Here is a 23131-nt window from a genome sequence, read left to right as displayed (position 1 = left end):
CTCTGAGAGCCTTCTTTCATAATGTTCTCTATAGTATTTTCAACAATTTGAGATTCTAGGTATATTCACTATCATATCTCAAAGGTATGAGGTTAATTTTCTGCTTTAAATCTTCAGATAAATTAATGTTTTAAAAAATAACTTACTTTAAAAAATAAAGTAACTTATTTTTTTAATATCTTTCTCTGGGATGAGACAAGTATGTAACAGAAATAAAAGTTCTCATGTGACAACTTATGACAAAAAGTTTCTGAGAGAACAGTAGGTGTTTCCCTTAGGATTTTTGGTAGTTCAAAAAACAGCAGAAAACCCAACAGTGAGTGTCAAAAATATTTAACATATTTTGTTTGAGTCAATTAACAGATATTTGCTGTGTTAAGGTACCAGCAGCAAAGCCTCTGGTCCCAAATAGTTGTGTGTGAAGGCAAGTGGCACTAGAGTCTCCAGCTGTGACAACTTTGATTTATGCTTTGGGACTCCACGGTGGGATCCTTTATGTTAGCTTAATGCTTAACAGAGAAAAAGTCACAGGTCTGAACTTATGTGGTCCAGTTAGTGATAAAATACTTCCTTAGGCAATCATCCTATAACTGGCTCTACTGTTTGTTTGTACCAAGGAACAGGTAAGAGTGTGGCCAAATAGGCAAGGCTGTGAGATTTCCACTGATAAATTAGGCAAAAGAGCAAAGTAAAAAAGTAAGCAAAGAACCTTCCTCAAATCAATAGTTTCAGCTGTGTTTCTAAGGTCAACAGAATATTTAACCTATGAATTAAATCATAAATGTAAACAAAACCCACCTCACCCCAACGCCACATGTCAAACCTTTAAAATTTTCCTGTTGCAACAATCTCTTGGAATTTAAGACCAGATAGCCAGTGTTAACACAAAGATGCACATTATTTATTACTGTACTACCATTATTTAATCTATAGACCTCCTGGATCCCTAACTATATAAATTTCCTAGAAAAGAAAATAAAGAATGATTTTTGAAGACAGTATAAAACTTGAGAGAATTATCTTGGACAACAAGCAAGAAATCCTTTAACTTTTTTTTTCCACAAACCAGCATTAAATCCTTTGACACCACGTTCTACAACTATGATAGGCTGCATACGGCCTTTGCTCAGGAAAGTATTTTGGTATTTTCTTCTAAATCTTTATTTTAAATAGTCTCATCCACATACTCTGAACTAATGCAAAGTAGATAATTATTTCTTAAATGTCAAAATGTCCTTCCACTGAGGTCTAAAACGATTAACAGATTTTTTACTGTATTTATTAAAATTTATGCTATATCTAGTGCTTTGTATGAGTATTCAACTAATTAGATTAACTAAGGAGATAGGAAGTTTTTTCTACCTTCATGATATCAAGCCGCTCCTCATCACAGCGCACAAACACACTAGAAGATGATGAAAGAGGCAGTGAGGTTGAGAGTGTCACTGCTTCCTGGGCAAGGCGGCGAGCCCTGGCAGCACTGTTTGCATCGTTTGCATTTTTCACCTGAGACATGTAGTGGTAGTTTACTTTAAAACCCAATTTCCCATCTTCATCTTCAGAAACCATCTCAAATGTGTCTATATAAAGAAAAATTATTTTTAATCTACAATGTGGACATGCTGACAGATTACATCAAGTAACTAAATGATAATGCAAAGTAGATAATTATTTCTTAAAATGAGTGGTATATAATATTTTTGCAAAAATAATTCAGAATATAAAATGTCAAAAGTATTCTTATTACATTTCATTTTTTAAAAATAGAGTAAGTCTTTATATATTTGCATTGATTTGGAGTCAAAAAACAGAACTGCCAAGCTGAAGTTTACTCGTGCATTACTTCTGGAATTTAAATTAGTAGAATAAAAGAATATTATTAGGGTAATCTAAATACTTTGACAAAATATAATTAGTGGGCTAATTCTTAACCATTTTTTTAGGCAGATTTGGAAGGATTTAGGCTTACTCTTTACTTATAAGCTATATAATACAATAGGAAGAAAACGGTGTATTTAAACTTTATCTGTAATTCAGATTAAGTCTACCCACTGATGGATTAAAACCAAGGATACTGAAATAAATCATAACGTTAAATCAAAACCACCTACTAGGGCAAATACTGTCATTAGAAGCAATGATAACTTCTTATCTTGTATTCACACAATTCTAAATATATGGGAAAAATACTAAAACTTTATTATAGTTAGTAGCATTATTGCAGTAAATTTTACCAAGAACTTACTAAGTACAACGTTCTAGCCTAGGTTGTTTGGGTTAAATCATAAATATGAAACTATATCTGCCTTCAAAGAGCTTATAATCTAGAAAAAAGGCAAAGACCTATAAACAATGTAACAGGTCTGTGCACTATGGTATTTAAAATAGGAGTGTCAATCTTTAACAAATTTTTCAAAGAGAAAAAGGAATTTTGGTTCATTTCTTGTAGAACCTATCGCCGATTCTATACAATTAAAATCTAACTTAAGCAATATTGAAAGCTTTCTTTATCACACAATACATATATATCTATTACTGATTAAATGTACTATGTCTCAGCAATTCTATTGACTAGTTTCTATCAGTAAACTTGTAAACTGGAGTTATTTCATCTGCCCAAATCTGCTGCCTTTCATATGCTACATGGGCAAAATTTCCTTTGAATTTTATAAATAGCAATCCATCAGACAGAAACACAACCCCATTCCCATGCCTGGAAAAAAGCTTTTATATCACATATCTATAACAGAACAGGGTCTACCAATACCAAAATTTTATTAATGTATTCAATCAAAGATAATGGCTAATTGCTAAAAATGTACATCTTGTTTGACTTAGTGATTCTCTATTAATTTGTCCTAAAGAAATAATCAAATATTTATATGCAATTATGGCCACTGATATGTTTGTTGCATGTGCTACTGAAAAACTGGAAACAACAAAGGTTATTGGTTAAACAAATGACGGTATTTCATATGATCGAATATTAGGTAGTCAATAAATACCAAATTATGAGAGAATCATGATACTGGAAAATGTTTAATAAGGTAGAAAATGCAGTTTATTAAAAATTCTCAACAGAAAACATGTATTTTCTGAATTACTTAAAAGTCAATGGGAAGCAAAACAGTATACTTAAAGTCACATCCAACTTCCTGTGATATGAAAATCTTTTGACTGGCTAACATTAATCAAGGGTTCTGACATGTGACACTGAATTAATTAGAGGTAATCATTTTAAATCAGAACCTCTCATGCATATAGAAGCATAAACATTCATGTTGAAATGAAAATTTCTGTATTGAAAGAACTAAAGAATATGTAGAGATGAAATATGGCTGAACACTTCCAACTACATGAACCTTACGGTGTATTACATGAACCTTACGGTGCATATTTTTGGATAATCCAGTAAGGAGCCAAAACCTAAACTCAAATAAAATACTTAATTCCAATATATACACAAACACATTTCAGGAAACTTTTTCTCTAAGAATCTAGAACAAACTTGCTATTTTCCCAATAGAAGGCTGGTGGTTTAAAATACTTGCACAAATTATTTCACACTCTTCGAAAGGCAGAAATTAATTCCCTTTTCCTGAGTATGGACTAGACTTAGAGACTTGATTCTACTGAATAAAGCAAAAGCAATGGTATATTACTTCTAAGACTATGTCATAAAGGCAGTGTGGCTTCCTGTTTGTTTTCACTGAGAAACCAGATGTGATGTGTGAAGACACTCAAGAAATGCTATGGAGAGGCACGTGGCAAGGAGCAGAGGCCTCCTCTCAGTAGCCACATGAGTGGGCTTAAGTACAGTCTCAAGACCCAGTCAAGACTTCACAACTGAAGCTCCAATCAACATTTGACTGCAATGTCATGAGACACCAAAGACAGAACCTGTGAGCTGAACCATTCCTGAATTTCTGGCCCATGGAAACTGTAGATAAAGGTTTTAAGCATCTTAAGTTTTGGGGGTAATTTTTTATGCAACAATAACTAGTAAAAAACAATATGATAAAATATTATAGAAACTAATGAGAGTCCAAAAAGCTATAAACAATCCTATTAATGCTTAATCGAATTCATATAAACCAAATAAAGTATTTGGTTTTAATACTTACAAAAAGGAATTTTCAATAAAATGATTCTTCAGAAGTACTGTTTAAAAAACATCCTAATATACTTAGAGTGAAAAGAAGAGACTAGATTGCTAAACTGAATGAGGCAAAATGCTGTAACATTATTAGAAACTAACCAAATCCCAAACCAAAGTTAAAAAGGAGAAATCTGCTTGACAAAGGTTATAGAAAAATTTCTAAGAGAAATAAAAATGGTATTGTATAATATGAGAATACAAATAATGGTTATATCCTATAGTCTATAGTGTCACCTCAGTATTGATAAACCACGACAGTAAAAATGGAAGAGAAAAATAATCACTTTATAAAATATTTCCAAAAAGCCAAAACCAGCTTTTCAATGATAAACTAAGATTATACAAAATAATCTCAATTTATATAAATTTTTGGCCCCCTAGCAAGGAATGTTTTTCCAAGTAGGAGACAAAATCTTGGCTAAAAGAATCACTTCTTCTGTCTCCCCCACCCTTTTCCTGACACCTTCCACTCCTGGCTAACACTCAAACACTGAACAGGAAACTGAAGTTTGCAAGTTATATACACAAAATCAGAGAAAAAATATTCAGTACAAAATCTAAAACCCAACATAAAATTAAGAACCTAAAAAGCAGATTAAATCTAGTTATACCCAAAGCTTTGTGAGTTATGAAAGATTAATAAATCCAAAGCTCAGTACTATCAGCAAGTGTATGTGGTTTAGAAAATGCTATTTAAAATCTTGGACCAGAAACATGACCATGGACTGTTTTCTATTCCCTTTTACCTAGTTCTGGCAAATACTAGTGCTATATCTAATGGGGTGAGTGGGACACAAGCAACTGATGCCCTTTTGACATCCCTACCAGAGTATACAGGGTTTATTTTTAACTTAGCGATGCTTTCGGGGGTTTCCCAACAGAGTTATTGTCCACTGACTTGAGGCTCAAAATTCTGTTCCTTTAATCTAGAAATAGACATTAAAGGTTTCAATAAGTATGCACTGTTACCTAGTTGGGTCAATTCATAGACCAAATCTTTCAGAATAAAAGCACAATCAGAGAGCCAATAAAGAAGCAGAACTAGTTTCTTTAGGCTTTCTGAGGTGGAGGAAGGGAAATGGGGAAATGTCTTTTGGGGAAACAGACTGTCACGAATTGAAAATAAGATGTCACAAAGTGAAAAAATGTATGGAAATATGAAGCTAAAAATAAACCCACTCAACATTTGATTTTTGCTCAAAGCTACCAATAGTTACCTTCAATTTATGCAGACAAACTGTGTGGAGGTCTACATCCAATATTTAACTTTAATACGATGCTATGAACGTCTTGACATATCTCTAGTCTACTTCAAGGGTTTTATTCTAGATGATACTGTGAATTTAGTTTCAAGAAAAATTTGTAACAAAATACACTAATCAAATTATCACTATAAAAATTTTGAGAGTTTTTTACAAATGAAGTCTAAACTCAGCATATTCTTCCTGATAACTGTGATGCTGAGTGTGGCCTTCCCTGATAATTCTGTTTATTCCTTTATGTGATACTTTCCCTTAAACATGTCTCTGTTTCACTTTTATATTCGCACAGCATTTGTTCTTACTGTTTTGTAACTTAGTGTTTTGTCACTTTGGTAATCATTTATAGTTATTAATATAATATTAAATGAACTTAAGGTTTATTTCACTTTCCTGAATTCAAGCATTTATTAAACAAATGGTCAAAATCCATCAATGGCTGGCACAATTATCCAAAAACATGTATCCCTTGCCAAAAATGTTATAATCTTTCTGAATATCACTACATATTTTACCTCAATTCTTTCAATCTTAACATCTTTTAATAAGACCTTTTCAAAGATCTGAGTGCTTTATCATTTTCATATATATTATCTCATGTGATTTTTATCACAAACCTGGGAGGAAAAGCTAAATGATTTATACTGAGGTTTCAAAGACGGTATGATAAACATTTGTATTATTTGACCCCTACTTTAGCATTCTTTTTAGTACAGTCAAAGTTCTTTGGGCTGGTTCTGAAGGGTGGAAAAGAGCCACAGACATTAATAGTTAATAATGGTCATGGAAATTTGGAATTCTAGTGTGTGTTTATAGACTACCACCTTATGAGGGATGCTGATAAGAGCTTTTCATCAGTCTTGTCAAGAGTTTTGAAATGGTAAAAGCTACCAAGTGAACTACCTGTAACTACATTTTCCAAAGATAAATCTCATCGAATTCTAAAATGGTAACAGTAACATACTTATTAGCTCAAAGCCCCAGGTACTGGATGCCTCCCAGCCAGGACATAAAGAAATAGATAGGTAAAGAAAACAAACTTTCTGCCCATTTGCTAGAGATGTGGCTTTGGTTTCTGGGTTTCTAATGAATCATGATTTTCAATATAACTATAAATGTATATGAATTCCAAAACATAAAAATATGATTAAAAATTTATGTGTATACGTGTAAATATTATGTCTATATATAGTGTGTGAGAGAATATAAATAATTCATGTTACAAGCAAGTTTTAAAATCTTTGATTTACTAGAACACATTTCAATAACACTATTAAAAAATGTGAAGACCTAAAGAAATGAAGATTAAAATTTCAACTTACCAAACTGTAATTTCTTCATAACAGCCACATATTTTTCTTCAAGTGATTTCAATACTGATAAAGGTTTGGGTTTCATGGCCACCTTCTTTGAATATTCACCTAGTTTTTTTTCTGTTATTTAATATTTCAAGGTAAACAACATAAATATCCATTTTAGAAGATTAAAACAAAAAGCAATTAATCTCTAGAGTTCAAATTTTGAATTCTAAAAAATTACCAAACTTTATAGTCATCTTCCCACTGCACCATTTTAAGAATAAAAGATTTCTTTCTATTTCATAAATGTAACTTAATAAGGGTTAAAAATCTTCAACTTTAAAGCTTAAATTCTTAAAATGTTAATTAGGCAAAAACACCAGAAGTGACACAACCAATAATGCAGACTCATTTACATCTTCTGTTGCTATTATACGAAAATACCAGTTTTTACTAAATCCTCACCCAATCTTAATGCATTTTCTATCTAATACAATGGCAATTTTCAATTTCATGATCTTTAATAGAAAGAAAAGATAAATTTATGATGCTGTCGGCCTACTAAACTTAGTCTTAGCAATCATCCATTGTAGAGATAAATATTTTAGAATTACAGATTATTCATAATTAACTTGAAAATCTGACAGAACAAAACTTTTAGGTAAATGAACTTGCTTGAACACCATTAACATAGAGAGAAGAGAAAGGCAGTTTTCAATAAGTAAATGAACATCTTTGAATCAAAAGAAAAGTAGCATAAAAGGAATAGAATTGTACCTTGATTAGCTTGCCGCAAACTGGTAGTGGCTGCATAAACAATCTCAGCAGTCTTCTGGATGTCTGGTACCAAAAGAGTAAGTCCTTCTGGTTCTTGATCAGATGTATCTGGTTTTACTCCTGTTTTAACATTCTCCCTTTTAGATCTGAAAAAATTTTTTTAACATGGAAAAAATGGATAGAAAATTAAGACTGTAAGACTGAAAAATACTTCTATAAGTCAATAACAGTGGTTAAAAATCAAAATGATAGTGTGCATAAAGGATAGTTTAATTCATTGTTGCTTTTGAAGCTATAAAATAATGCCTAGCTAATACAGTAAAGTTTTTGATAGGTTTACTCTTCAAATGCAAAAACAAACAAGAGATATAAACATTGTAGAAAAGGTCATACTGTACAAAGAACCAGATACCTGATATGTCCTTGAATCCATGCCTTTAAAAACACACTTATTGTAACTTTAAATACCTAGAAATAAAGAAATCACTTCTATATCTAAAAGTGGCAGGTGCCTATTCCCTGATTTGGGAATCAAAGAACCTTATGTAGTTTTAAATTTTCATCTTATTTACATTTCACTCAAAGTATATCATTTCCAAGAGGGGAAAAATATTCCAGGGTGAAATGTAGTTCACTATTAGATATCTTAACGTATGTGCTTCTATACACGGAAATTTAATTTAAACATTAAGTTTTAGGGCATAAACATTTTAAAGATATTCTTCTGTTATTCCCTTCTCAGAGTACACCCAACCTTATATCAAATTGTGTATCATAACAGGATGTTACAGCAAGGTTTCAGTGTATAAGGTATCAAAATGTTTCTTTAAATTTTCTAGATAAATGCAGTAGTATTTTACTAAAGAATCACTGAAAATAACAACTAAAAATAAATTCTCTTGTCTCTATTTTAACTCTCAGCACGGTCACTCACATAATAAACATCATTACACTACTGCTTAGATACTAAAAATCTACATCTTTGTTAATTCATTAAGTAATTTAAAATAAACTGAAATCACATATAAATAAACATGTTTAAAATATTTATGCTAAAGTGTGGGCTAAACTATACATCACTTATTTTTCCAACTGTATACCTACCAACAAAAAGATTCGGCTATTATATTAAAACAGTATTTCACAAAGTAGGCATGGAGCCTTAGAGATTAAAGACTAACAGAAGACAGAAGAGTCCTTAACAAAGTATTACGTTAATAATGTACAAGTGAACTGTTCTTTATCACAAAGACAAAACTCTGCTCATAAAATAAAAGGTAAATTAAGAAGAGCCACTTGGTGGGTAGCAAGAGCAGATGGATACAGTATTATGTATGTGTTTGAAATGGCTCCCATGGTGTATAAAACAACTAGTAACCACAGATATATTTAACTATAAAGTACATACTACCTCACCTGGCAAGAGGGTTTAATTGAAGAGGTATGATGTGTCACTGGGTTATTGCCTTTTCTCCTATGCTCTCTTATCTTCCCTGAGGTATAACTAACAAGTCACAGAGAACACATGGCCAACTTCCCTTTGCCGCTGAGGAGGCACTTGAGAGATGTCATATTGTATAACATTTCAGTCATCAACTTCTGTGTGTTGGTATATATGAACATATATGTTTGTATACATATGTAAGGAGAATATAATGAATGTTTTAAGATTGAAATAGCAGACATTTTTATTGCTAGAAACAAGATAGTACACCTTTTATAGTTATGAAATAAAGTTGAGACTACAGTTTAATAAAGATATGATTCTGGTAGACAAGCTCAGATTCTCAACTATAGCTATTCACAGTAAGTATCACACACTGCGAGTCAAGAAAAGTGTATAAGCTGCTTGACAGTACTCCTTTTGAATTTAAAAGGACTCTCTCTCCCCCATTAGAAATAATTCTCTATCTTACTCCAGGGCTCAAAAATTTCTTAATAGGGCCACTAAATCTTAATGGGAAAACAACAGTAAGCAATTTGAAAAACCAGAAGAATTATGGCTATAGCTGTAAAAGATGGTTTCCTAAAATCTATCAATCAGTTGATCCACTGTATTCTCAAAAACAGATTTCACTTAAAGAAACACATCTTGCCAAGCAGAGAAGAAAGATATGGGAGTAAAGCTCATTTTTCCAGAATTAAGTATTTTCACCTTGAAGAAATAAGAACCTCCAGCTTGGAGAGTAAACTGCATCAATGCAATTTAAGTAAAGTTACCCTGGAAAACTACTGATTCTGAATTTCAAGCCTTATACATGAATACCTATTTCTTAATTCCAGTTTTTAAAAGATTAGTAGTAAAAGAAATCCCTATTATTAAAATAGTTAGGATGATAATTTTATATTAACAGCAAAATAAAATATGAAAAAGTGCAAAAATCCCCAGAAGTTTAAAAAATATTATTTTTTTATACTAAATGAGTAAAAGAAATGATCACATACATCTCATATTGAAGACAATGGTTCAATTATAAAGCAGATATATCTTAAAACTTTACATCAGGTTCTAATGAGAAATTTTTAAGTGAAAAGTCTTTTTCGACAAAAACATAGAGAAAAAAAAGATATTCTCCAAAAAGTGAGAGTATTTCAAATATATGAAGAACACACACTACCTGCCTAATGATGACTACAGCTAGTCATTGTCTGACATTAAACTACAACCAGCAGTCTCTTTCCTATAAAAGTTGCAGGTTACTGTCAACCCATATGTAGGCCCAGCTCATGAAAAAAGGCCATACCTTAGCTCACATCCTGAAGTCTGTGTGAAAAGCTATTTGAGTTCAAGGCACCTAGCTGGAAGTAGGTCTTTGAGACTGACAATGGATCCAACATGGTAAAAGCAATCAGCGACGGCCGCTACCATGGTATCCGCTGCTTTGTGCATACGTTGAATCTGGTTGTGATCACTGCCCTGAAGAAATATGAGGAATCAACTGAAGTTTCTACTATTGCACAGAATTACCTGCAAACATTTTCCACTATGCTGTGAATTTCAACTAAACAGCTAACAAATTAAGCATATTTTGGCTCTGTGACATATAATCTGAACTAGGATGTGAGCAAAATGGGCAAATGTTTTTCTGTGTGTGTCTGTAAAAACAAAAGAAAAAAAAAACAAAACTTAACATACAGTTATAATGAACTGCCTCTGCTAATACTACCACTCAAATTAAGTTGGATATTCATTCATAAGACTAAATACAAAACATCAAAATTATGTTCTTTTATTATCTATAATCTGAAAACAGCTTAATATAGCTATTTTCTTGGTAGAATATTTAAAGAGACCACTTCAACCCCTGCACTCCTAATTCTAAAGTCAAAACTATCACACAGTTGAAATAAACAGTTAAAAAGCAGAGCCATGTTGAAGAAGTAATCTGGAGACTACACACTAAAACATCCAGATTTTGAACTAGTAAGAATTAGCATCTTAGAGAAAGATTCTCAACTACAAGAGAAAGAAACTTCTACATTTACCTATGAAACAACGTGTCATCTCGTACTCCACAGTTCTAAAGCTCTTTGCTAGGAATTATAGTTGAAAACAAATTAAGATTAAAAGCAAGCAGAAAAAAATTTTTCAAAAATATTAGTATGGAGAATTATTTGCTTCTAATGTCTCCAGAACACATGAAAATGGTTCTTAAAATGTACCGTTAATTAGAGCAAAAATCTCTGTAAAATTAATGTTTTCTGCAATTAGTTTAAAGTTTAGTTTAAAACTCTTGATTCTCTTTTATTTTTACTCTTAAACTTTTCTTAAAAACTGCCAGTTTTAGTTTCCAATATTATTTAAGTGAAAGTTGAAAATCAAATCTTCCTTGGGAAGCATAAATTAGCAGTATGAGAAGAAAATATTTGAGATAGAGGTATGATAAGACTTTAAAAATAAAAACATAATTTCTAGATTAGATAAAATATAATCTTTAGGTAAGAGTAAACATCATAAGACAAAATGAAGGTTCTGTGTGCTATTGAGGAATAGGGTTGCCTCAAATATGCTTCAACAACAGGCAAGCCATCTGAGGCACAGAAGATATTAAAATAAATGTTGGCATTGCTGTTTCCATCATCAAGTAAAAGGTTTATAACAACTGAATTTGTTCAAGGTCATCCAAAAATGAAACTTAAAAAATATAAATGGTTACAACAAATGCTTCTTGGCTAAAAAAACTAGGCTTTTTTCATTCTGTAGGTCTGAAAGGCAGAGGAAAAAGAAATTAAACTAGGAAAAGTTTTTCCAATGAAAATAAAGTAGGAGGACTGGAACTGAGGAACTAGCTTAAGGGAGTTAAAATAAGGGTTTAATAGAAAATATGCCTTTTAAGAAGTAGGTCAACTAATCTTATTGCTTAGCTAGATAAAAAGAAATTGGGTGTTTCTACAAAATAATACTATTTTAAAATAAGATGAACTTCGTTGTACCAGGGAAGATGCTTTGAGATAGCTAAGGTAATAAAGAACATTTGCTTTAATGCTATTAAAGTTCATGACAGTCATTTGTGTCATGTCCTTATTATCAATTAAAACTATGTGACTGACAGCAAGTCTCTCTTTCAAATTATTAGTGAAACTATCAAATACTAAATATGATTATCTGCCTACTGGAGTCCATCAAGAAAAGTCTGCATAGAAGATCAAAGACAAAATAATTGCCTCTGTTCTTGGTCCAAGGAAGCTATGAAGTACCACACTTATTTAAAAGTGAAGCCGAACTATTATGGCTGTAGTTTGACCTAATGTTGAGATAACACAAGTTGAGATAATAATGGCCAGCAGGAGATGAATTTCACTGGGGCTGGTATGTAAAGTTAAGGGTCACATCTTCACAGTGTGATTATTTTGTAGGTAATAGAATGAATTTCCATACTAGGCAATTATATTTCAATTCAAGTGGAAATCATAAATACGTAAAAATCTAAAGTGTTTTGTTACGTGACCCATGCCACAAATCCCTTTAACACTTGAGGTAACTGAGAGTTGCTTTCAAGTTCTTTAAGAGTCTAAAACAGAATGTTGATCAGTAACTGGTCATAAATAGGAGGGAGTGTTTTGCTTATTCTTTAAATATCAAGTACTACTAATATAGAAACTTTAATTTCTTTTTGACAAGAGTGTTAAAAATATTAGAAATATAAGGTATATTAAGATAATAAAATCAGGAGATGAAAAACAAAGTATATAGGGTGGGTAGGGGAGAGGCTTCTTTTAGCAACAGTCAAAATAATTTTATCACCAACACATTGCCTTAAGCCACAACACACAGTGAGGCTCAGTTTACTTTAGTAATCCAGTAAGTATTACTCAGGTACAACTCAAATGCTATGTACACCTAATGAAATATGCTGCCTTTTAATATCCCATCATAGTGCTAACTTAAAAATTCTGCAGGGGAATGAAAAAAAGATGAGTAAAAAGAAACATCAGAAAAAAAAAAAAAACTATAGCATCTTCATTATTGTATATACTTCTATAATTATCAAAACCAAATTTCTCAATTAAAAATAATTATACTTTATTGTCGATATTAAAAAAAAATTTTAGATAGCCTAAATATCCAAAGCTAGCTCAGAAACAAGTCCACCTCCCTCAAATCAAATTGGTTTTGGAAGTTACGTTTAATTTAGTAAATAAATATACTTGATTAGGACATTAGAAAACCTGAGTCTTTATCACAGCTCTACCACTAAGCATCAGAGAACCTGGAACAAATCATAGTACTTATGGACCTTGTTTTTATAAAAAGAGAGATCTAAACTATCTGAACTCTAAAGAGAGTCCCTTACAGCTCTAAAAACCTATAGATAATATCTGACAGGTTACTTATTATAATGTGCCCAGAAAGATTTGTTATTAACTAAGTCTTACTTAAACAAGAGACTTCAAATTCAACAATTAAGATTGTTCGAGATTTTGTCTGAGTAAAAAGTTTCCTCAAACATAAAGCGCATCTGATGCAATTCAATAAGAAATAATCATCTTATATTGATAAGTTTTGCTATTGAGGTAGAAGTATTAAGTCAATTTATAATTTTTATAAGTTTTTATTTATTAATCATTTAAATAATAGAATAACTTATATTTTTGCATTTGATCAAAGCATTTTTCAGACACCAGCTAATAAGGCTCAAGTATAGCCATTATATAAGCACAAACCCTAAATGATCAATGAATTGTTTTGGTAAGAGACAGCAATGGTGTATAAAAACAGAACTATCTGGACTATACGTCACACAACTTGTCCTTACAAATACTGTTTTCAATAATGAACATCACAGGCATCAGGAGACTGGGGAGCTAAATCCCAGATTTATTACCTATTAGTAAGTTTTAGATGTTAAACTCTAAGTAATACTTTTATTCTCTATCAAATAATAATAAATATTTCTTACCTACTACATATAACAGGAAAAACTGATAACACACACCTAAGAAATTTTCAAACTGTATATTCTATACAACAGTCAGGATTATAATATTACCATCTTACATTTTCTATGTAAATATATGCTACTACATATTTGTTACAACAACTACAATTTAGAAGTTTGACTTATTCTCAAGAAACAAGATGGGAAATCAATAAAAACAGAGTTGGGAACATAAATACTATACTAAGCAAAATTATTTCAAATTGGCAGAATAAAAGAAATGCAAGAAATGCTTTTGTCTTCTATCTGCCCAAGTCATCAATCTCACAGTTATAAAAATTCATTTTCACCAGATGTTGATTCTTCATAATTGGTATAAAATTAAGTGGTAGTGGTTTTGGACTTACACATCAATAAACATCTAACAACAGGCTGTCTTTGGCAAACATGTAACACAGCTTACACCTCATACACCCTTTACCTTCTACTTTTGATATTCTGCTTTCTCATTCTAGCATGCGTTCCCTCCTCTCCTCCTCTTTACTTTTCTCTTTTGGCCCAAGTGAACTATTCCTTCCTACTTCTTATAGGCCTAAAAATTAAAAGTATTAAACACAAAAATCATTAAATTATAAAATTTTAAAAAGCCAAAAATTAAGACTATTTGGAGAAAATAAATGAGAAATCAGTAATAAATTTTTCAAACACTAGCCAAGGGAGTGAATTACACTTAGAGTATAAGTCCTTCATGGATGAATATTTAACTCTTTATTCTTTATAAGTGCCTAGTAGACAAGCAAAAGAAATAAGAACAGGTTTCTATTATTTTGGAAGTCCTTTGCTCTTTCTGTTGAAGTGACTACTAAGGTGGCCTCTGAATAATTTCTCTGAAGTAAATAAAACTATCTAATATTATTGAGGTAAACACAAGTTAAATAGAACCAATATTTATGGTTTAATCGACCATTTTCCTCATTTTTGTTCAAACTATTATAAAAAATTTTAATTGGACAAGAAAAAAGTAAAAAATTTCCTGTGAAGCATCCTGAAATGCTCCAAATCTTTTTAAGTTTTAAGTGATAGAGGATGGTAGGAAATTGTCTAAGTATAAAATTACATTTAACTTTACAGGTACAGTTAAGGTACGTTTTCAAATGCTATAAGACTAATGTACAATATGTCATATACATCTTTTAAAGTGTCCTCCCGCAATGAATCATGATGTTTATCTGTTTCAGGGAAAAGTCAGAAAGTGTTGAATGCAAAATTCTCAATTTTCAAGTTATACACTTTTGCCTAGCCTTTCATACTTTCAAAAGGATATTCTCCTTGATTTATCTTAATCTAAATGCTTACTAACAATCACCAACAGCAACATTAGTTTGTTTAAGTTAATGGTTAGACTCAAATTAACTCTAAGCAGTTATTACTAATTGTGAATAATAAATCTTGAAAAGATTTATTAGGAGAGGTGGTAGACAATAAAAACAGAATCATGAATAAAACATTCTTGTGACACCATGGACAGACCTAGAGGATATTATGCTAAGTGAAATAAGTCAGACAGAGAAAAGACAAATACAATTATCATCTCACTTATACTTGCAATCTAAAGAACGTAATAAATAAACAAACAAAATAGAAACAGACTCACAGATACCGAGGATAAACTGATGGTTGCCAGATGGGAGGGGAGTTGAGGGGCTGGGTGAAAAAGGTGAAGGGATTAAGAAGTACAAATTCGTAATTACAAAATAGTCATGGGGTTATAATGTACAGCACAGAGAATAATAGTTAATAGTAGTGTAATACCTATGTATACTGCTAGGTGGGTACTAATCAGGGGATAACTTCATAAATTATATAATTGTCTAACCTCTATGCTGTACACCTAAAACTAATATAATATTGAATGTCAATTGTAATTGAAAAATAAGTACATAAAGAATAAATTTAAAAAATATTATCGTCATTAGGAAGTTCTTAATGTAATTTGCAGATTTAACTACTGCCTAAGGACCCTAAGGATCTTCTAAAAGACAGGCTAAATCACAGTAAATCACTTCTAGTTGCCACTCTGCCATGTCAACAGGTTAATCTATCAGATAAGCAAAGAAATACGAACTAGTACTTGAATAATGCTCTGGTTTACACTAAATACCAACCCCATCAGAGTACTACAATTATCAGTCACCAAACTAATCCTCACCAATAGGGATTCATTTCATAATTAATTAAACCAATAATCGTGTCATAATTAAAGTATAATTAAGGTATAACTGAGGGAAATTAGCAATGCCCCAGAGTCTACTGTTTCAAAATTAAAACTTGGAAGCTACTTTTCAGATGTGTGTGCATTGATATAAATGTGCATAGTTATATATGGCATATATTATTATATATAATAGCAAAAACTCAGTAGTAATTATAGAACTACCAGGCATAAAAGGCATTCCCATGGTGTTTGTACCACTATGTCATCTCAGGTACCTCCTCTAAGCAGTTATTCTTACTGAAGCCTGTAGATGTATAGAAAGTTTGTTGCAATATTGATTATACTTAGTTTACTCCCCAGCAGACCGCCCAAAAGTAAGTATGGTATAGAAGGCAACCCAACTAATACATATCCTATGCACTCCTCCTTCACCCAAGAATTATCTGAGTTATCCTTCATTAAAATACAAGTGCCCCATCGAAAGTTTAAAGAGTCATGTCCTTCTTTGTATAAATTATAATAATCCATATTCAGGGAAGTATTCTGAAATAAGAGGTCTGCCTTGAAGAAAAAGTGCAAAACTCTGGAAGAACAAGACAAACCTAGTTAGAAGGTGCTTCATCTAGACAGAAGGCCACAAGAGGGCACTGGGTATGTCAGTGAGCCAGGTGAAGGGAAAAATAAAAAGGAAAAGAAACATGTTAAGTTAAAACTCAGCTATTTTTGTAAAACTTTAAGGTGAGGATGAGAACCGGAATACCACTCTATATTGTAGCCATATGTAAGTACAAAAGCTAGGCTACTCTGGCTGTCTGCTTAGTTTCTCCCAATTAACTACAGATTAAAAAGGAGAAAGTATGATAGTTAATGGACATTTTCTTACTTCTTTTTCTATATTGTTATTTTGTATTTGTAAAACACACCTATTAGAGGACTTGAAGCATATTCTATTAAAGTGTTTCCCAAAGTATGAGAAGACATTAAGTGGTGATTAGATATGCTTTTAGACAAATGAACTGCATAGTGAGAAGGCTAGTCCCTTTCCAATGAAAAGAAAGGTCTCGGTATGCCTTTGGCAATTCGATAGCCTTTGCTAAATCATCCAGAAAACAGGTCTGAAGTCAAAGACTGGTTTTTTTTATTTTAATTTACTCACTTTTATACTTATCTTCTATTTATGACAAATGATACTGGTTCTTTTGATTTGGCAGGATTTTAAAGTTTCTTCTTTAAATAAAAAAATTTTTTTTTAAAAGTTGATCTAAAGAAGATTCTAACGGTAGCATAGGTGATGTAAGATCTGAAAGGTCTTCCTCTTAAATGCTGAGGCTCTGCACTTGGATGAGGAATTTCTACCAAGAAAATTTTCTTTCAGTTTTCAAACATGAAAACTGGCTTATTTAATCAGATTAATAAAATCCCATTTTTACATGAATACTCTTTTTAGATTTGGATGAATTTTAGTTTAGAATATAGGCAAAAGTCTCCAGAAAAATTTTATCTAAAACCTACCTATTATACAAGTTTTCCACATCTACAACTTTAGCTGGATAACAGCTTTAAGAAAATAGTAATGGAATATATGAATATGTATATAGCCTCACTCTGTTATTCCTGAACCTTAATATGAAAGACTCTCTGCTAATGACTCTGAGCCTTTGTTAAGCCAACAGATGATAGTTTTCTGCCTAACTGGGTCAGTAAAATAACCTAGTAGAAACAGTTTTGGGAAACTTCTGTCTAGGATTAGACTTCAGATTTTATATGTGAACAAAGGAAACCATGCCCCCAGAACCATTTATGCTATAGCACTTATATGTATTAGAGATACCTATGGATACATGTGTAGTTGCCAATATTAACATAGGCAGAATAATCAGTTAATAAATGATTTAAAGCTTGAGTTACGTGATTGCTTTTTTAAGTCAAACAAACATCTGGAACACTGAATGTATTTCTAACTAGAAACTAACTTTCTATGAAGTCCATAATACAAGTGCAAGAATGCTAATGACCTCAAATCCTGTTCCCAGAAATGAAAGGATGGAGAGAGGTCACATACAGCTCTACTGCTGAGATGGAAAGGATGAAAATCTCTTCCATGGCAGTTTAGTCTCTCATCCCAGCTTCCAAACTCAACCATTAAGCTACACTGCAAGATAATCTTTTTATAAGGCGAATCTGATCAATCTCTGAAAACTTTTCAGGGGCTCATCACCACATTTAAGAGTTAAGTAATTGTAATACACCCCGCTTCATCTTCTAGCTCCTCCTTTCCTCTCCAGCCTCATCTCCCACCCACATGATACACAAGCACACCAAACTTGTTTAGGTTTCCTTCAATATGTGATGCTTTCTTTCACTGCTAACATTATTCCCACTGCCTGGTACACCAGCTCCCTGCTCCTCATTTAGCTAAGTCCTACTTAATCTATAAGCATCCAAATCTGGGTTGATTCTCCAGTAATGTCTTATACTTTTAATATACCACACACTATGTTAATAAAACTGTCTGTTTCCACCATTTGTTAGTATCTTAGAAAAATGATCCAATTTTCTTGTTATGCTCCCATGAAAATTCAATAAACATCTGTTAAATGACAAATCAGTCATGCTCTTATGATCGGCCAGATCTCACCTATCTAAATATAATCACAAATTTCTAGTGCACAAATTAGATAAAAGCAAGGTACATGATCTGCCTTTTCAGCTTCTTAATGAAATGATAGCTTTCTATTTCCTCTTACAGAAGGCTTCAGGCATGGGGGAGTCAGATAGATATTCTTTACTCTTTGAATTTTGAGATCCAAATTAGTTGGGTTTAAGCACTAGCCTTTTGAGATCCAAATTAGTTGGGTCTAGGCACTAGCCTCATGATAGAATTATCTCAATTAGGTTTTTCCCACCAGCAAAAGTAAATTTCTCCTTTGCATTTGGGCAAAACATTTTAATTTCTCTCATCAAAAAAAGATAAAAATTGAAGAAATAATTTCAATGAAAATCATTATATGTAACCACAATCATCATATAGAGATCTGCAGAGTACGTAGTAGATCTTCTTTATCTAAGATGACCAAAGAGTTAAACATATTGAACTTCATTTGAAGGAAAAAAACTTGCATGCCTTTTGTGTATGCTTGGTTAATAATAAAAAGTAACAAATGAGAAATATGTTAACAAAAAGAAAAAAATAAGGCAATAAGGTATATGAACATAATTAGTAAACTAGTACTTGCTGTCTTACTTTAAAAAAAAAAAAATCCCAATACTATATAGGTGTATTCCTCTTACATTTCTTACTAATTAGTAAGTGTGAAGACAAAAATAGTGTAAAAATGTTCTCTGGCGTACACCTACAAAATTAGTTTTAAATCATAACTCCAGACCCTGATAAAGCACTAAAACATATTCTGTAAGTGGCATATAAATAGAACATGCTTGCCTTGACCATTCTCTTCTAGTATTCTGGGGTTTTAAAAAAAATACAGTTGGAAATGGGGCAAGTGGGTAGAGGAAAAGGGGAAGCTTTGCACTTTGAATCAGTGTTAAAATTGACTTAGGTCAATATCTGAGGATATAAACTCAATAGGAAATTAGATTAGATTGTTTGTGATGAAAATATGAAAAGAAAATATCTTAAGTCTTGACAGGTTGGAAAAGAGCAGATTTTATACTCTGTGAGGTGGAAAATGAATTCTCAATGTTCAAAACCTTGAAAGTAAAGTAGGGATGTTATATCATGTATGTCTTTGCTGATTTCTTTTTCTAACAGAGGGTGAATCATATAAGAGATATCATGAGGGATCATCACTAAGATGCATAATTAAATCCTAATAACAAAACTCACTAGTAGTGTTTCTTCATCAGTAAAATAAAATTATGGTTAAAAAGTTATTGCATAGAAATCATCATAAAGATAAAACAATAGAAATGAAATGAGCTATACGCAGTCATTATAATCTTTACATGTGTGTTTTGTTGGTACAAAATTTAAAAGTTTAAACTGTCAGTTTTTTCTTATTGAAGGAAAGAATATGAAGAATAATTTTTTCCAGGTAACCAAGAAAAAAAATAAAGAGCTCCGGTTAAATAAAACTCAGTTAATACTGTATAAATTAGTACATTTATACAGAAGTCAAGTTTACTTTTTAAAAATTTATAATGCATATGTTATATGAACAGAAAATATATTAACTTAAGAAAAGCAATGAAAAAGGCACTCTAGGAGCAAAACTTTCATTTACTGTAATAAGCATCTTCTATAACTACCTTAGGATTCAATACAGTAGAATTACATTTTTATAGGATCCAACAAATTACAGCATAAGGAAATATGTAGTACAAAGAAAGTTATTCTGATTTTAATGCTATTATTTTGACCTTTATAACACCACAAATCTGTGATATTATTTTCAACCAAATCGATAATTATAACATTTAAAATCTTTACATAATTTTTCATCTAAGAAATAAAATTGTCCTGGGGGAAAACACTCAAGGTTTCATAAATTTTTAATTTTCAGTTATAAACTAGTACACTATATCTCAAAACACAGAAATATAAGGTATAGGAATGCAGGGCAAGATTCCTCCTAAAAACTCACGAGGGAAATTTCAAAGCTCTCTATATATTATTGCTTTATTAAAAACTATATGTTTATTTTATAAGAGTAAGAAACACAGATGGCGAGGGCTTTGATCAGACATTTCTCAATGAGACATTAGCTCAATTAGAAAATTAGACCTTCAGTTCATTTATAACACTACACTTCTTTAATATAATTACACTGGCTGCCTAGGTTACTGTTTGAAAGATGTTTTTGCCACAGGGAAGGATGGGACTAAACATAATATTATTCTCTACAGCAGAAAAAAAATCTCACACTATTGAAGAAATATAGCTTTACATTTTCCTCCTCTAAAAGAGTAGCATGAAATCTACGGCCATGCCACCCTGAACAAGCCCGATTCCGTGTGATCTCGGAAGCTAAGCGGGGCGGGGCCTGGTTAGTACTTGGATGGGAGACCACCTAGGAAGACCAGGCGCTGTAAGCGTAAAAAATAAAAAAATAAGGGATTGTAAACTGACAAAGTCTTTGCAATCTGTGAGGTCAACCAAGGGCTGCCTCACCTGAAAAAAAAAAAAAAAAAAAAAAAAAAGAGTAGCATGAACCTATAGCTTTCTGTATCTCCAACAACTGGCTCTTCTTTAATCTCTTCTCTAATTTACTATTCTTACTGTCTTGGCAGTGAGCCACTAGTTTTTAAAGCGATAATGACCATAAGTTAATGGAGTGAAGATTATCTACAAAGTTGATTTCTCTCTGAAAGGTGAAAACTGACAAAAACTATTCCCCCAGTGAGCAGTTCTCTGCTATTATTTGACATATACTGTATTTGTCAAGTTTTAGGTTCTTGAAAAATAAGTAAGAATAGGTAAACAAATATATTACGATAACAAAGATCATTAATTGACTAAAAAGACAACTGACAAAGGAATAAATTTCCATTGACAGTATAAATGCTCTAAAAATCGAAATTAGGCCACCTTTAAGTAAAACTGAACAAATTCTAAGGGAAAGGAAAAGGTTTACCAGGTTATTTTAAGAATTTTTGATAACAACCCAGCATCTAAGTGTGGTATAAACTTAAACCAAAGATTCATGTAAAAATTCAATTTTCCATGAAGATAAATACTAATTTTATCGTAACGCCAAGAAATAAATACTAAATACTGACTTCTAAAAAAGGTTATAGCATGAATTATAACACATGTATCAAAATGAAACAGGGGCAATCCATAATCCCAACAATGTCACTTCTATGAATCTATTCTGCAGATTGCTACAAGCCCCAAAACATGTGTCTGAGGTAGTTATAAATTGGAAATAACCCAAATATCCACTAATAGATAAGTTATATAAAGTACAGCATCTATATACAATGCATAGTTAGAAGAATTAAGAACAATGTCAGAAATATGTATTTACTAACACTGAAAGGTGTCTTTGATCTCAATACTGAACAAAACCAGCATCTATCTGTTTAATAGGTACAATGTACCAGTATTTAAGAAAAACTCCATACCTATAGCTAAAAGATCACACAGGGAGATATTGGATAAGCCAATGTGAATAAACATTTCTGAGTATATGATGATTTGGTGGATACTTGTTCTTTGTAGTTTTATATACTGCTTGTGTGTATATGTGTTTAATCTGCATATATCATTTTAAAAACACACTCAAAGCTATTTTTAAAAGATTATTAGAGGCAAAGACAAGACAAATGAATAAAGTATAGTACCTCAAACGGTTGGTGTAGGTATCAACACAGGTCTTCATTTTGGCTAATAATGTACCAACGGAAGTTTGACACTCTGACTGTTCTTCTTCCTCCTCACCATTCTCTGTAGAAAGAGGCAACAAAAGTGGCACCATGGACGTACAAGAAGCGATGGCCCGGAGCAATTCCAGCAAAGCTCGATAGAGTGGCACATGTCTTGCCATGTCGAGAACTATAAGAAAAAGGGAAAAGCATAAAATGAGAACATGTGCAATATAGAAATTCACAGCAATGTAGCTTCTACTTGGATCTTAAGATAAACTGGTTAGTTGGTAAATAAACTAATACAGATGTTTATGAAGTTCCAATGTACAAAATATAATAATAGGCACTTTGGGGGAATAAAATGTTTTTTTTTAAGTATCTATCCAGTTATACTACACATAAAAATGATTGAATAGCCCAGATACTACATTATGAAAATAAGTACGCTTATTACTATGAAGTAGAAATATATTTTAAAAATTAAATTGAAATGATGAAGCCACTCTATCTTAGCTAAAACAGAATGATATGACTGGTTTATTAATAGTATGTTTCAACAAATCAACTTGATAGGAAAAAAGTTGACTATGCTAACTTTTAATTAGCAGGTAGAAGTCAAATGAAATTTTTTCTTAAAACCACAGGCTTCTCAGAATGAATTCCCTACTCTAAGAACATATATTGCTTCTAAAAGATGTTTTGTTAGGTTTTGT

The 23131-nt window shown here is 31.8% G+C and overlaps 1 protein-coding gene and 1 pseudogene across 12 annotated transcripts in view; one reads left to right on the top strand and one right to left on the bottom strand.

Moving 5' to 3' along the window:
* BIRC6 (baculoviral IAP repeat containing 6) overlaps positions 1-23131 on the bottom strand; it is a 189398-nt gene that overhangs the window by 14898 nt on the left and 151369 nt on the right. For 11 of the 12 annotated variants that reach the window (XM_025045690.1, XM_025045688.1, XM_025045692.1 and 8 more), the window contains 4 exons: positions 22395-22605; positions 7494-7639; positions 6741-6851; positions 1363-1580 (listed from right to left, as the gene is read on the bottom strand). In XM_025045690.1, the coding sequence (XP_024901458.1) occupies positions 1363-1580; positions 6741-6851; positions 7494-7639; positions 22395-22605 (686 nt within the window). Of the gene's footprint in view, positions 1-1362; positions 1581-6740; positions 6852-7493; positions 7640-10237; positions 10411-22394; positions 22606-23131 lie in introns of those variants that run through there. The other variant, XR_003045851.1, reaches the window with a different exon arrangement.
* LOC112478521 lies at positions 21025-21143 on the top strand (annotated as a pseudogene).

The sequence above is a fragment of the Pteropus alecto genome, unplaced genomic scaffold, assembly GCF_000325575.1.
Source record: "Pteropus alecto unplaced genomic scaffold, ASM32557v1 scaffold61, whole genome shotgun sequence".
NCBI lineage: Eukaryota > Metazoa > Chordata > Mammalia > Chiroptera > Pteropodidae > Pteropus > Pteropus alecto.
This window is presented reverse-complemented; position numbering and strand designations above follow the sequence as displayed.